General features: G+C 46.6%; 1 protein-coding gene across 15 annotated transcripts in view; it reads left to right on the forward strand.

Moving 5' to 3' along the window:
• AMOTL1 (angiomotin like 1) overlaps positions 1 to 14,343 on the forward strand; it is a 159,393-nt gene that overhangs the window by 124,855 nt on the left and 20,195 nt on the right. For all 15 annotated transcript variants that reach the window (XM_040489654.1, XM_040489656.1, XM_040489658.1 and 12 more), the window contains one exon: positions 10,119 to 10,264. In XM_040489654.1, the coding sequence (XP_040345588.1) occupies positions 10,119 to 10,264 (146 nt within the window). The remainder of the gene's footprint in view (positions 1 to 10,118; positions 10,265 to 14,343) is intronic.

Consider the following 14,343-nt stretch of genomic DNA (forward strand, 5'->3'; position numbering starts at 1 on the left):
AGAGAGAGAGAGAGACAGAGCATGAGTGGGGGAGGGGCAGAGAGAGAGGGAGACACAGAATCCGAAGCAGGCTCCAGGCTCCGAGCTGTCAGCACAGAGCCCGATGTGGGACTTGAACCCGCGAACCACGAACCTGAGCTGAAGTCGGACGCTTAACCGACTGAGCCACCCAGGCGCCCCCCTAAAGGGCCCATTTAAAACCATAGCTTTCTATATGTACATGTTCTAATGATGCTAAAATTAATGTCTTAATTCAAACAGACATAAGTATATAATGTGTATATATATGTATAATAAAATTTACACATTTCAGGTGTATCGTGTGAGGAGATGAAGCAACCACCTCGGTCAAGGTCCAGCACATGTAGACCTTGTGGTCCTTTCCCTCGCCTCTCCCCATGTGTCTGCTTACATCCCTTTCCACCGCATTCACATCATTGCTCTCTGTGTTATGTCCAGGTTTTATGGATGTTTTCTACACGGGGAGCCACGGTGAACAGAAGCGTCTGTGGTTCATCTTTTTATATTAAGAAAAGACAAAAATAAGAAACGGACTTCTGTTCTCTGGTGGTTAGAGAAAATTTGGTTTATAATTGATTCACGAAATATGCATGCAGTCAAAACCACACGCCCAGTGTATCCTATATTTATGTGGCATTATTCATTGCCGAATTTGCCGTTTTGCCATCGGCAATGATACAGGAGTAGCAGTACATTTTTATTTCAAGTAAAAAAAAAATAAAGTGGCAAGTTGAACAGTACATTTGGAAGCTGAGCGGATGCAGGGGTGTTTACTCAGTCAAGCAAGTTAGCAAGCTGCATGGATCATAAATTTAGGTAGGTTAAAAAAACCAGCACCTGTAAATTATACCTAAATGTGTAAGTACAGTTTCCAAGATTGAAATGCAACAGGAAGAATGACTATAGTAGGGAACATTGTATTTTAAGAGATTATGTTTTATTTAAGAGGACTGTATTTACAGAAAATTATATTGGGGCACCTGGGTGGCTCCGTTGGTTAAGCTTCCGACTTTGGCTCAGGTCATGATCTCACAGTCCGTGAGTTTGAGCCCCGCGTCGGGCTTTGTACTGACAGCTCAGAGCCTGGACCCTGCTTAGGTTTCTGGGTCTCCGTCTCTCTGCCCCTCCCCTGCTCATGCTCTGTCTCTCTCTGTGTCTGTCTTTCTCTGTCAAAAATAAACATTTTAAAAAAAAGGAAGATGATATTGAAAAGGACTACTGATATTCAAATATTTTTACCACATCATAGCTAAGGTAGCTTACTTTTGGCGCTGCAAACTCACTTTGAGGCCTGGATATTAACATGCAAGGGATAACTTCTATAAAGTAACAAAAATTTAAGTATGTTAAGACCAAACTGTATTGTTTTCCTTCATTAGATGAATAGAATATTTTCTGGTTAGGTTTTGTCTCCTTCCAGTGAGAAGTATCTGAAACTTTCATTTTTTTTAATGTTTAAAAAAATTTTTTTTAACATTTATTCATTTTTGAAAGGCAGAGAGAGACAGAATGCGAATGGGGGAGGGACAGAGAGAGAGGGAGACACAGAATCCGAAGCAGGCTCCAGGCTCTGAGCTGTCAGCACAGAGCCCGATGCAGGGCTCGAAATCAGGGACCACGAGATCATGACCTGAGCCGAAGTCGGCCGCTTAACCCACTGAGCCACTCAGGCGCCCCCATTTTTTAAAAAGTTTTAAAGACTGAGTTAGAACTTGATCATGTATCAGAAGCATTGTCTTGCTCAGTAAGCTGTTGCCTAAACCTGCCACAGCTCTTTACCTAGGAAACTTCTGTTATCTTAGGTTCTTAGAATCCTACAAAGGTGGTACAAAGTAAGCCCGCCAGGAAGATTCTAGACAGACACCGGCCACTGTGTGTGGACTACAAGGCAGAATATGGTACGGGCTCATTAAGACCACTCCCCACACCTGCCCCCCGCCCCCGCCCTTCTCCCCCCCCCCCCCCCCCCCCCCCCAAGCAAAGTGTATGTGTTCGGGCTCTCTCGTTCAGGAAAGATCTGTTTTATGGGAGGAATCAGAAAAGCTTCATGCAGCCTGTAACCTTCAGGGTGGGCCTTGAAAACTGATTAGTATTTTAGAGTAATTTTGCTGCCATAGTACAATGTGAAAGGGAAACTGTTTTTCCTTGTAAATTGAAAGAAATTTAATTAAATTGGGCCGGGGTGCCTTCTTCAGAACCCCCTCCTTCCTACTTGGCCCCCCACATCCCTTCTCTCCCCTCCCCATCTCTCTCTGCCCAGGCTCTGCAGAACAGTGGGGTTTGAACTCCCGATCTTAACTTCCCTATTGAGAATTCATTTGAAAACAGTTCACTGTCGGAGCCATGTAAAACAAGCCCCCACTGGACTGTTCAGTGTGTGTGTCAACAGACCTACTTAGCCGCCCACTCACACCCTGTCCTCTGTCTCCAGTCGCCCGGCGGAACCATGGCAACCCGCACTTGCACACTGGGGCTGCCAGAGCTGAAGACCCTTTCCGGAGATGACGAGTTTCCTTACCTGAGAAACCGTATCAGCCGATTTTACAAAGACAACAAAAAGCTAGAAAAGCAGCTTATGGGGTCAGCTTTGCATTGCTTTTTCATCTCTGAATTAGTTAGCGTGGCTTTGAAAGGGGGATCATCTTTCGTCTTTTTTTGTTTTTAATGTTTATTTATTTTGAGGAGAGAAAAAGAGACAGAGCGTGAGCGGGGGGAGGGGTAGAGAGAGAGGGGGAGACGCAGAATCTGGAGCAGGCTCCAGGCTCCGAGCTGTCAGCACAGAGCCTGACACGGGGCTCGAACTCACGGACCGCGAGATCGTGATCTGAGCCGAAGTCTGATGCTTAACTGACTGAGCCACCCAGGCGCCCCATCTTTCATCTTTTACATCAAATAAGTCTCATGTCAAGAGCTCACTCTTCTATAATGTAAATAGCACCCTGTTTGGCGGGGGGGCGGGAGGGGGGTCCCTTTCTGGGTTCATCAGTCTGACTCTCAAACTGAGGTGAGGGGGTGAGGGCAGATGTCAAGAATGCACTCCCGTGTAAAATATCTCTGAGGCAGAATGAACCTGAATAATTTGCAAATAGGGAACTAAATGAAATACCTCCTGTTGTCTTTGCACTCACACGACCTCAGAAAAAAGAAATTACTCTTAGCGTCAACGGGACTTCCAAAAGGATTTGACTCTTCCCTTACCTCATAGCTTGTAGCTGGCCCTTGAAATAGAGTTCTCCCCAACATCTGTTCAGTGTTCATAAGATACGGGGCCAGGGAATCCAGAGCTGAAGCATCCTAGAGGAGAAGAAACAGGCGAAGAAACTTTAGGGAGAGAATATGGCAAATAAGTATTTGGACACGTTTTCGCAAGAGGGAATCTGTTTCATTAGCGGTGCAGAGGAGTTTCTAGTTAACAGAATTGACGCCATTACTGTTAGTCAGCATCCTCCTAAGGTGTTAACCAAACTACCAAGTCCTTTCTTGGTGGAGAAGGGTGTAGATGTATAAAGAAGAGTAGTGTCTTAGCGATCTTTCATTATGAAAAGTAAAATGTGCCTGAGCTAGTAGCTAAAGCCCAAATAAGAGGGCTGTTTTCTAAGTGCATCTGTGTGCAATGGAGCCCTCAGGCAGGAAGTATAGTCAGGGGCCGGGGTTTCCATAAATCAAGGCATAGTTTGCATTTAAGGGTTTATGTTTGTCTGTACAGCTCTGTTTTCCTCCCTCTCTCACCGTGGATTCTCATCCACTCTTATGTTCACCTGCTTGATTCTTCATTCTCTAGAGAATGAATGGCTTTCTCCGTGTCTCCAAAGCACGTGCTGGAATAGCCTAAGAGCTGGGTTACCACGTCAGCATCACGCCTCTCCATGGCTCCCACTTGCATGTTCCCGGACGAGAGACTCTGACTGGCTTAGGTTGGGCGCGTGGCCCTTCAGGTTTGACCCCCTCAAATGGGGAGTATTAGGCAGGGACAGATGAGGGGGGGCTTTGTAGGGCACTCATGGCAACTTGCCAGATTAGCTCTGTGGGTAGAGCACTATAGTAATGGCTCTTCTACACTGAGTGTTGTCTAAACCAGGTCTCTGAAAGTTGGCTGCTCCATGGAGAGCCAGTGAGGAAGCACTTGCCTCTTGCAGGCCCTGTCTCACGGGTGCTGGACGTGGGCCCTCTGCTGTGGTACAGAGGGCCTGGGGACTGTTAGCCCCATCTCCTCTGACTCCCACTGTCCATGGCCTGTTCTCTGGTAGCGTCCTTTACATTCTCGTTACTCAGAGCAGCCAGATGCTGTACTCCTACAATCAGTCTCATCAGTCAGAACGAGAGTGCAGGTTGTTGGCATTTCAGAGGGTGTGTTGGGCTGTGCCTGCCTTCTCCTCCCTTTGCTCCATCACCACTGCGTCCTCTTGCCACATGCAGGGCAACAAGAATCTTCCTTGAGAAGTACCAGGGAAATAACTGCACAGAACCAGCCAGTTAATGGGCTAGTTGTGTGCGTCTGTGTGAGCACATGGGATCTGGAACTCGAACAGAATTGGCTTGGTCTGTGTTTATATCTATGCACATACACACACGAATGTGCACCCAATCCAGGACAGATCTAAATCCCCATAGAACCAGCCAGGGAATGGGTTAAACCTTGGTTCTGGCTGCAAGGAGAGAATGGAGAAAGGAAGACTTCTCTTTTACCTTCCACACCTTCCAGTAAATTAGTCAGCCCTCGGCCACGCTGGCAGCAGCTGGTCTCTCCTGTCCCTCCAGCTATATTGGCTTCAGGGTAAAAGCTCATCAAAAACCCATACATCAGGAAAGGCCTAGAAATTAATGCCTGTTGAGAAGAGCCAGGTCACAGCTTTGCTCCCGCATGAACTCCAGACATAAGTTGGAGCACCGAATTCTAAAATAGCAGTGTGGCACACGGCGCCCTGGCATCCCCACTGTCAGGCCCCACCCACGTACCCCATCCTCTGTATTTCCCAACACACACTCACCATCCCATGGCTCAGTCGGCTGTTGAGCTGACTCAGGTAGCAATTGCAGAAACACTTTCAACAGACCATCCACTTTGGACCTTCCCTAGAACTGGCAGAGGAGAAGGTAAGATGGAGAGGAGGGAGCATCTTTGAATTATTGGGCCAGTTCTAGTTTGCATCCACATTTGCACTTTCCTTAGGAAAGACACTAACCTTGTGGGTGGCGGCAAAGAAGCGACTACCGTTTGATCTGTACTAGTGTCACAGCTCACTTGGCTTTGGTTTTCTCAGTTGTCGAACAAAGTAGTTAGGAGGATTGAGTGAGGTCCTGCTATAAAGCAGAAGACATGGTGCCTGAGACATGGTAAGCCCCCAGTAAGACGTCAGCTTGTGTTGTTACTTATCGATACCTGTTATGCGCCAAGCCCTGTGGGAGGTATTTTGCGGATAGCCACTCTAATCCTCACATCGGTCACGCAAAGTGGATCTTGTTTGTTCCTTTTGAGGAGATGGAGTCCAGGACATCTCACGTGTCCAAGGTGAACCAGTGTGTGAAAGTGCCGGAATCGAACGAGGCTAGCCTGGCAAAGCCGTGCCACCGCTGTGGTTTCCAGAGTAAACAGTGTATGAGCAGACATCCTCTCTGTAAATGGGCTTGGGGCCATGTGCTAAACAACCCGCTGCTCCACGCAGTTCAGGGTAATTCATATCCACTGAGTAAACGGACCATTCTGGGCAAGAGTTCTCTTGTGTCAACTTGCCTGTTCTAGGAATTCTCAGTGTATACGTTGGAGCCCAACCAAAAATTCAGTGTGAGGCTGGTATTTCTTGAGATACCCCATGGGGCTTAACTAATAATAAGCTAAAGTGACTCTCTTATGCAGTGGTTTCACCCATGGGGCTCTTCCTTGGCATCTCCCAAGAGAGGACCTTTTAGAATAGCTCTGACACCCCTCAGTCCTGTGTCTCCAGGGGCACAGCCAGCACGCGCCCCCACAGGCTCACTGCCTTGATACCCCTCTCCTCACACACTAGCCTGAATTAGATGTTCTCTCTGTTCTCACAGCACCTGTGCGAGCATGTTAGTGCGACCTGTCACATTGCCTTTGCGTGTGTCCTTGTGTCTTCCTGCCTGACTGAGAGGAAAACGCTACAACCTACTCATCTCACAGCCCCCGAATTTATCACACTTTTAGGAACACCAACAATAACCACAGCATGATCATAGTTGACATTTAATGGGTACTTACTTTTTTTAATGTTTGTTTGTGAGAGAGAGAGAGAGAGAGCGCACAATCAGAGGAGGGACAGAAAGGGGGGTAGGGAGCAGAGGATCCAAAGCGGGCTCCAGGCTCTGCACTGACAGCAGAGAGCCCAACGCAGGGCTCAAACTTACGAACTGTGAGATCACAAACTGAGCCAAAGTCAGATGCTCAACTGACTGGACCACCCAGGTGCCCTGCGCCATACCATATGCATTTTCCATGTAGGTACTATTGTGATCCTCACTTTAAAGGCAAGGAAGCTGAAGCACAAAGAGGTTCATTTACCCCCAAAGTCTCAGAACTGTAAGCGGTAGATCTGGACATGAATCCAGGCAATTTGCTTCTAGAACCAAGCTTTTCACGGTACTCTCTGACGCCTCCATGTAATAGATGCTTAATTAATTAATATTTACAAATGGATATACATGTGGATGGGATTTCTGTGTTTGGAGAAATGTGATATGGTCTGTGACATACTTAAGTGTCTTCTATAATGAGTATCATGGAGCTCTCTGGTACTTTCTGCATCTTGTATTCTGCACTTCTCTCTGCCTGCTTGCACAGGCGAGGCACATAGCACCATGCTTGTGAACTTGAGTTCGGCACAAAAGCACTTTCTGCCTCAGCCGTTGACAGAGTCGTCCCGCTCCTGTGGGCATGTGACTTATTTGGAAAGTGGAAATAGTAACGGGAATAATAATTACACAGTAAATTTAGAACAATGGGAATAGTTAGAGGGAATTAAGTCACCATTCTTGGAACACAGTTCGGGTTCAACAAACATGAGCAGATTTTGTTACTGTTGCTGCTGTCGAGAACATTGTCCTATCAGTGGACAGGAAGTTCTGAGCCAGTGTGAGTGATACTAAGTGATATTGCTACAGCCTGAAATTTAAGGTCATCAACCTCATAACAGAGATGTTTCGACCTGTGAGTTTCAGAGGACAGCAAAGCAGTCCAGAGCTAACGGAGTCTTCATTCAATACCTACGTCTTAGTCCAGTGGTGCAACCTGTGGGGTTCAGGGAGCCTCAGCAGAGAAGGGAACCAGGGACATCCATGGTCAGCACAGCTTCAGTGGCAGAGTGGACAGCTGTGGAACAAAGGCTGTCAGGAGATAGCTAGCAGCTAACGAGAACTAACTACCGTTTATTATACGGTTGGCAGTGAACTTGGCGCATAGTAGAGATTCATCCATTCATTCAACGATATTGAGCCAGGCACTCTTCTAGGCTCAAGGAGTCAATAATGACCAAAACAGATATCTAGGATATTCAGGCTTTATGTGCCTCATCTCTACCAACAGAGTCATGTTTGATAACACTGTGATATAGATGCTATCTCTCTCGTCGGATAGTTCCATTAGGTGATTTGATTACATGAGGGAGCTGAGTCTCAGAGAGAGGTTAACCATGCTTGAGACCTCATAACTGGAAAGTGGTGAACTTGGGATTTGAATCTAGTTCTTTTCTGATGTTGAGGTCCATGCCTTAACCACAGTATGATGTCAAGTAAATAGTAAATGCTAGAATCCAGTGTGTCTGCCTCTGTGTGTGTGTGTGTGTGTGTGTGTGTGTGTGTGTGTGTGTCTGTAGGAGGGGAAGGATACTTAATCAGAAATATGAATAGCTGTCCTTGTGACACAGAAAAAACTGTGATCATCAATTTGCCGAACTCGAGCGGCTTCTAATCTTGAGCTCAGTCTATCGTTTTACTCTCTTCTGGTCAAAATCAACATGTCCTTGGCTGCCCTCAACAAAGAGAAAAACTTTTACGCTTAGGCTGATAAGCAGACAGAAGCCCTGAAATCCAGCGTTTCATTCCCAAGCATGCTGAGTAACTCCTGGGTGCCCTCCAGAGCCTGGACAAGGCAAGTGGGCACCCTGCCTGTTGAGATGTTGCCCAAACCCGTGGCGCTAGTGTTCAGATGTCATTGACTTTGCATAGAAAGAGTGAAATGCTCTGGGTTGTTCAGGGCTGTGGATGGTGGGGCGCAGAGCCAGTGGGCTGCTACTGACCCATTCGTTTGGGCCTTTCGCGTGGCCGTTCTCCACGGATTGGGAAAGAAGTGTCAGATGCCGCTGAAAGGGAGAAGTGGGGAGGTCAGTTGGCCATTGCCAGGAGGCACACAAATAGCCCACAAGTAATTCTGTGTTCGGGGTCAGGATCTTCGTGGCTTCATTTTGTTTCCAGGGGATGCCATTGTTTCTGCCACTTAGCTGTACAAGGCTACCCAGGCTGCCAGTTCCAAAGCTGTTCTGCTTGCACTCGGATCCTGTCACCGTGACCTCACAGTGCAGGGGCAGTGTAGTCAAGGGGGAAGGACATTGTGCTGAGACATCAGGAGACCCGGGTTTGGGCTCTCTCTCTGTGCCAGCTGGCAGGGGGACCTTGGACAAGTGCCTTCGTTCTTGGGCTTTCCTTTTTGCACTCATAAAGTAGCAGGCAGAACCAGAGGGGGTATTTCCTATGATCCCTTCCGGCTCTAAAATTATGAGTTTGTTAATGCTTATTTGTAGGCTTAAAGTGTCTTTTTTATTCTCCTGCCCTGTATTCAAAAGCACGTTTCCTGCTCCTTAAGCACAGCATTTTTTCCATTGCTTCCATGCCCACTGGGCTGGTCCTTAGTGTTTGATAACTCTTTGTTGAATTAATGGATGACTCTACGAGGAAATATGAATGAGTGAAACCATGGGCACCCGCTGGTGTAGCTTCCGGACCATGGTTGCCGAAGGATCCCGATAACCCATCTGAAGCATTCGAGTGACGCGGGCCCATTGAAATCAGCTTCTAACTCTCGCCGCTGCTGTTGCATATGCCTTGTTTTTCACAGTGATGGAATAGCATGAGTAGGGTTTATGTAACCACTTTTTTTCAATAGTGAAGTGTTTTTCCGTGTCACTAATAATATCTTTTTTAATTTTTAATGGATGCAACCTAGGCTATTGGAGGGTTTTAAGTAGTTTATTTACCCAATCCCTTAATCTTTCACGTTGAGTTCATTCAAGTTTTTCCATATTACGTACAACGTGACCAAAGATTCGGATTTATTTTCAAAATAAAATGTATTGCTTTTGTTAACAGGGAAAATGTCTCCGATGAGTAATACTGTTCCCGTGACACCACTGGCCATCCCTGCTTAAACTAACATGGTGGTCAGTCTACCGGAAGGCGGTGTGGAAGCTACTGAATGCAGGGTGGCCCTTTGCTGTCCGTGTGCAAAGAGGCAGTGATTGCCATCAGATACACTGCCACTGAATGAGAAGAAAACAGTTTCCTAAATCCAAAGCAGTGTCCCTAAATCCAAAGCAATTTCCCTTTCCCCTCTTGAACAGAATTAGGAGAAAATGTGGGGGTCTGGGTCGTACAGGAAGAGGATCCAGCCCAAGATTGGAGGCCTGGGTTAGAGCTCCCCTCTGTTCTTGGCCTCAGTCAAAGAGCTGAACCCTCTGGGCCTTGGTTTATTTTTCTGTGAATGAGAATATTAGTATTATTGTTAGTCCTGCCTGCCCTTTCATCACTGGTTCAGAAGACAGAAGCAGGGGAGGTTTGAGCATAAAATGAAATCGTAGGTACAAGGCTAATTTGAAGCATTAAAGTAAATGTTGTACAGAAGTGAGTTACAGAGAACGTGGGTCACTGGTTCTTTGTGTACCGTTTGTGAGTCGAAATGTATCGAGCGGTTTTTGAGCAACTCCTTACCACACACATCACCGCTATTAAGAGGGAGCAAAAGCAGTAATTCAACCCTCTGCTCTCTGCAGGCTTTTTTGTTTCTAATCCTTGCCAGATGTAGACTGGCCGTGAGCCCAGAGGGTGAGTGCTTTCTGATAGAGGTGGTTTTGTTCTTGTCTCCCTTTTAGACAAAGAATTCTTGAAGGAGAAGGAGAAGTTGGAAATGGAGTTAGCAGCAGTGCGGACCGCGAGTGAGGACCACCGGAGACACATCGAGATCCTGGACCAGGCTCTGAGCAACGCCCAGGCCAGGGTCATCAAGCTGGAGGAGGAGGTGAGATGGGGTGAAGACATAACCCTGAGGGCCTCTGCTTCGTTTTCCTAACCAGCACCCCTGCCCGGAGCCAACTCCAAGGCGTTAAGTCAGGGGGAGGGATGTAGGAGGCCTCCTAAATAAAAGTTCATACAAACACAGTTTATACAGCCCAGAACTAGGCAGAGTATGAAAGACAGCCGTGAGAGAGCACACTTTCTGCCTGAAAGCCAGCCTGCCGCCCATTGGTGGGCAGGTGTCCAGGGCTGGAAATAAATGGAGGGATTGGAAACCACTGGTGCCTGTGGAGAAAAGAGACTAACCGTTTAAAAAAAAAAAAAAAAAAAAAAAAATTTTTTTGGTCCTTCCCCGGGGTTTTTATTTTATTAAAAAAAAAAAAAAAAAAAGGGAGGGGCAAAAGTGTCTCCCCAGAAGTGGAGGTGGCATTCAGCAAACCAGGTTCCAGTTTCCAGAAGTTGGCTCAGCTGGGCAGTGACTCCCCTAGTGCAGGAAATTTTGAGCCCTCTCAAGCATTATGGATGTAGCGGTCTCTGATTAAATCAACCCTTTAGATTAAGTTTTGTGAGGTAGACTTTGCTTTCCGGCCTACTGTGGAAGAACTTGAACGGCCATTTCTGAGGTTCAGGACTTGAACGGCCATTTCTGAGGTTCAGGCTGTGGTTGCGGTGGCAGGAAAGGAGAGGCCCGGGCAGGTAGATGGGAGCCTTCTGGACCACCCCTGTGGGCTCCCTGAGGTGGCAAATCCCCGCTATTACGGGGGCTGTCCTGCCCAGAGCCACGTGGAAAATAGAAGCTCATATTTCACACAAAGTACTGACCTGGGTGCTTGGCACGCAGAAAACAGTGCTCTTGTCAATCCAACTGTGGCTGAAAACGAAAAGCTGCTCCTTCAGAAGACATGTCCTGGTGCTGGGTAACCCGGGTGTCCCAGCACCTTCGGCTTCAAGGTTCAAGCAGCTGAAGGGGGAGACTGTTAAATCAACAAAGGTCTTGCCCATTAGAAGCCTTTTAAACCCATGAATCCTAATATAGAAACTGCAATTTACAAAAATGTTTATTTTTGAGAGAGAGAGAGAGCAAGTGTGCACGTGAGAGAGGGTGGGAGGAGGCAGAGAGAGAGAGGGAGAAAGAATCCCAAGCAGGATCAGTGCCACAGAGCCCGTCTCGAGGCTCAGTCTCATGAACCGTGAGATCCTGATCTGAGCTGACATCAAGAGTTGGACGCTTAACCGACGGAGCCGTCCAGGCGCCTCTGCAGAAACCGCAATTTTAAGACTAGCATGAGGACCCCAAGCAGCAGTCCCAGAGGATTCTCTGTTGCCACTCATTAAGTAGGAAGTACATTTGCTGCAGACAGCGACCTTAATCCCTCAAGGACACAAGGTCTGTTTGGAGAAAGGGAGGCCAGGACTCCTCATTAAGGTTGTCACTGAAATTTCTTATTCAGGCTCCATCTCCATATATGGAGCCAAAGAGAATTAAATTTTTTTAAATCTTTTCATTTTAATATTTCTAATAAAATACAAGCTAATTGTGAGTTCCTTAAAGACAGGTTTTTTATAATCACTGGTATGGATCTTTTCTTGTTGTTACAGAAGGTCTTTGATTGCATGGAGCTCCTCCAAAATCTCTTTGTCCCCCTTCCAGCATGACTCCCTGTTCTCATTAAAGTTTCTTTTGAAAGGTCTTCATTCAGTTCAGATAGCTCATATTGAGTGCTTACCCTGACTTCTTTGACTCCAGAGCCAGACTATGGTGAATTAGAACCCTGACCCTATAATGTGTCAGTCTGTGACCTTGAGCAAGTCCTGTGACCTCTTCAGTCCTCAGTCTTCTCTCCCTTAAATGGAGATAATACAGCAGTTGTGTTCTTACTGTCATCAGGAGGATTCAACGAGATAATTGGATGTAAAGCACATGCTTGGCATGGAGAAGCTCCAAATATGTTGGCTGATAAAACTGTTATTCTTTTTTTTTAATGTTATTTATTTAGTTTGAGGCAGAGGGGGCAATGGGGGAGGGGCAGAGAGAGAGGGAGAGAGAGAATCCCAAGCAGGCTCTACACTGTCAGAGCAGAGCCCCACGTGAGGCTCAGACTCATGAACCATGAGATCACGACCTGAGCCAAAATCGAGAGTCACTCGCTTAACCGACTGAGCTACCCAGGCGCCCCTTAACTGTTGTTCTTAATCACACTCAACCTAATATCCTCATTGCTAGACTTAAGGCTGATACAAAGGTGATTGAGACAGATCCGTGCCTTCAAGGAACTTGCTGTTGATTAGGAATAGCAATTCTCTGTTTAGCAGACATTTGTTGAGTACTTTGCAGGATGTCAGGTACTGTTGCAGGCATTAGGGACATACTGTGTCCTCTGCCCAACAGGGACCACAATGAACAGATCTCATGGCCCTTCTGTTCGAATGGCTGCACGCGCAGAAAACTGTATACAGTGTAGGATGTGCTGTAAGTAGTGTATGAATGATACTCACAAAATGTTTCCTCAGATCAGTCCTCTTCTGGCACAGGAACCTGCAGTTAGTGGGTCCTTCAGTGTCTGTTTGGTTGAAACAAGTCATCAAAAGCACAGTGAAGGAAAGAGTTTGATGGACACTGATGCCAAGAGCAGGTTTAGAGAAGGCTGTAAGGTTGCTGCCCCCTACCCCCCGCCACGAAAGGTCAGAAGCACCTCCATTTTATTTCAGTGGCTTTGGCTGGGATACAGGTATAGCTCAATACGGTGCTGTCTGCTAAGTTGAGAAACCGCCTTTTGCAGCAAGCTCTTAAATCACTAGCATGTTCCAGCTTGCCGGTGCAATTGTGGGTTGAACTCAGGATCTGAATCACCTGCAAGGCATCAGCACACCCAGGTGCAGACAGGAAATACCATCTGGTGTCTTCTCACCCACAACCAGATCAAGTCAACACCTCAGCCTGGTTTTTGGCATGAGCCAGTTCCCAGAAAGTTAGAATTGGGCCTGGGATTTGTGGACACGGGCCAGACTCCTAATTGGAAGAAAACAAAGTTTTCATGATTCTGAATCTGTGCCTGATGGGACATTTACATAAATCCTTTTTACCTTAGTTTCCGTCTCCTCAGTTTACGGTAGTCTTTGGGGCTGTGAACTACTCCTCTGTAAAGGGCTCTGAAGTCTTTTAGGAGAAAGTTACTCCACAAATATCTGAATAGGAAATTTTATATTTATTCACACACAAATGGGTACACATGCATGTATACATACACCTACAGTTATTATAGAAGATTTGAAAATTGCAGAAAAGAATAAGATGAGAAGCTACTGTTGTGCCATACACATAAACATGGTGATGCTTTTAAGTAATTTCCAGTCTTTTTTTAATTAAAAAAATTTTTTTTAGGGGGCGCCTGGGTGGCGCAGTCGGTTGAGCGTCCGACTTCAGCCAGGTCACAATCTCGTGGTCCGGGAGTTCGAGCCCCGCGTCGGGCTCTGGGCTGATGGCTCGGAGCCTGGAGCCTGTTTCCGATTCTGTGTCTCCCTCTCTCTCTGCCCCTCCCCCGTTCATGCTCTGTCTCTCTCTGTCCCAAAAATAAATAAAAAAAAACGTTGAAAAAAAAAATTAAAAAAAAAAATTTTTTTTAACATGTATTTATTTTTGAGAGACAGAACGAGACAGGGCATGAGTGGGGTAGGGGCAGAGAGAGGGGGGTACACAGAATCCAAAGCAGGCTCCAGGCTCCGAGCTGTCAGCACAGAGCCCGATGCGGGGCTCGAACTCATGGACCGCGAGATCATGACCTGAGCCCAAGTCGGCTGCTTAACCGTCCAGTCTTTTTTTTTTTTTAATTTATTTACCTATTTATTTTGAGAGAGAGAGCAAGCATGAGTGGGGGAGGGGCAGAAAGAGAGGGAGAGAGATAATCTAAAGCAGGCTCCAAGCTGTCAGCACAGAGTCCAACACGGGGTTCCATCCCACGAACCTCCATGAGATCATGACCAGAGCCCAAATCAAGAGTGGGACACTTACCTGACTGAGCTACCCAGGTGCCCCTTCCAGTCTTTTTTTTTTTTTTTTTAATTTTTTTTTTTCAACGTTTATTT

Source organism: Herpailurus yagouaroundi, unplaced genomic scaffold (assembly GCF_014898765.1).
Source record: "Herpailurus yagouaroundi ecotype Mexico unplaced genomic scaffold, PumYag 180, whole genome shotgun sequence".
Taxonomy (NCBI): Eukaryota; Metazoa; Chordata; class Mammalia; order Carnivora; family Felidae; genus Herpailurus; species Herpailurus yagouaroundi.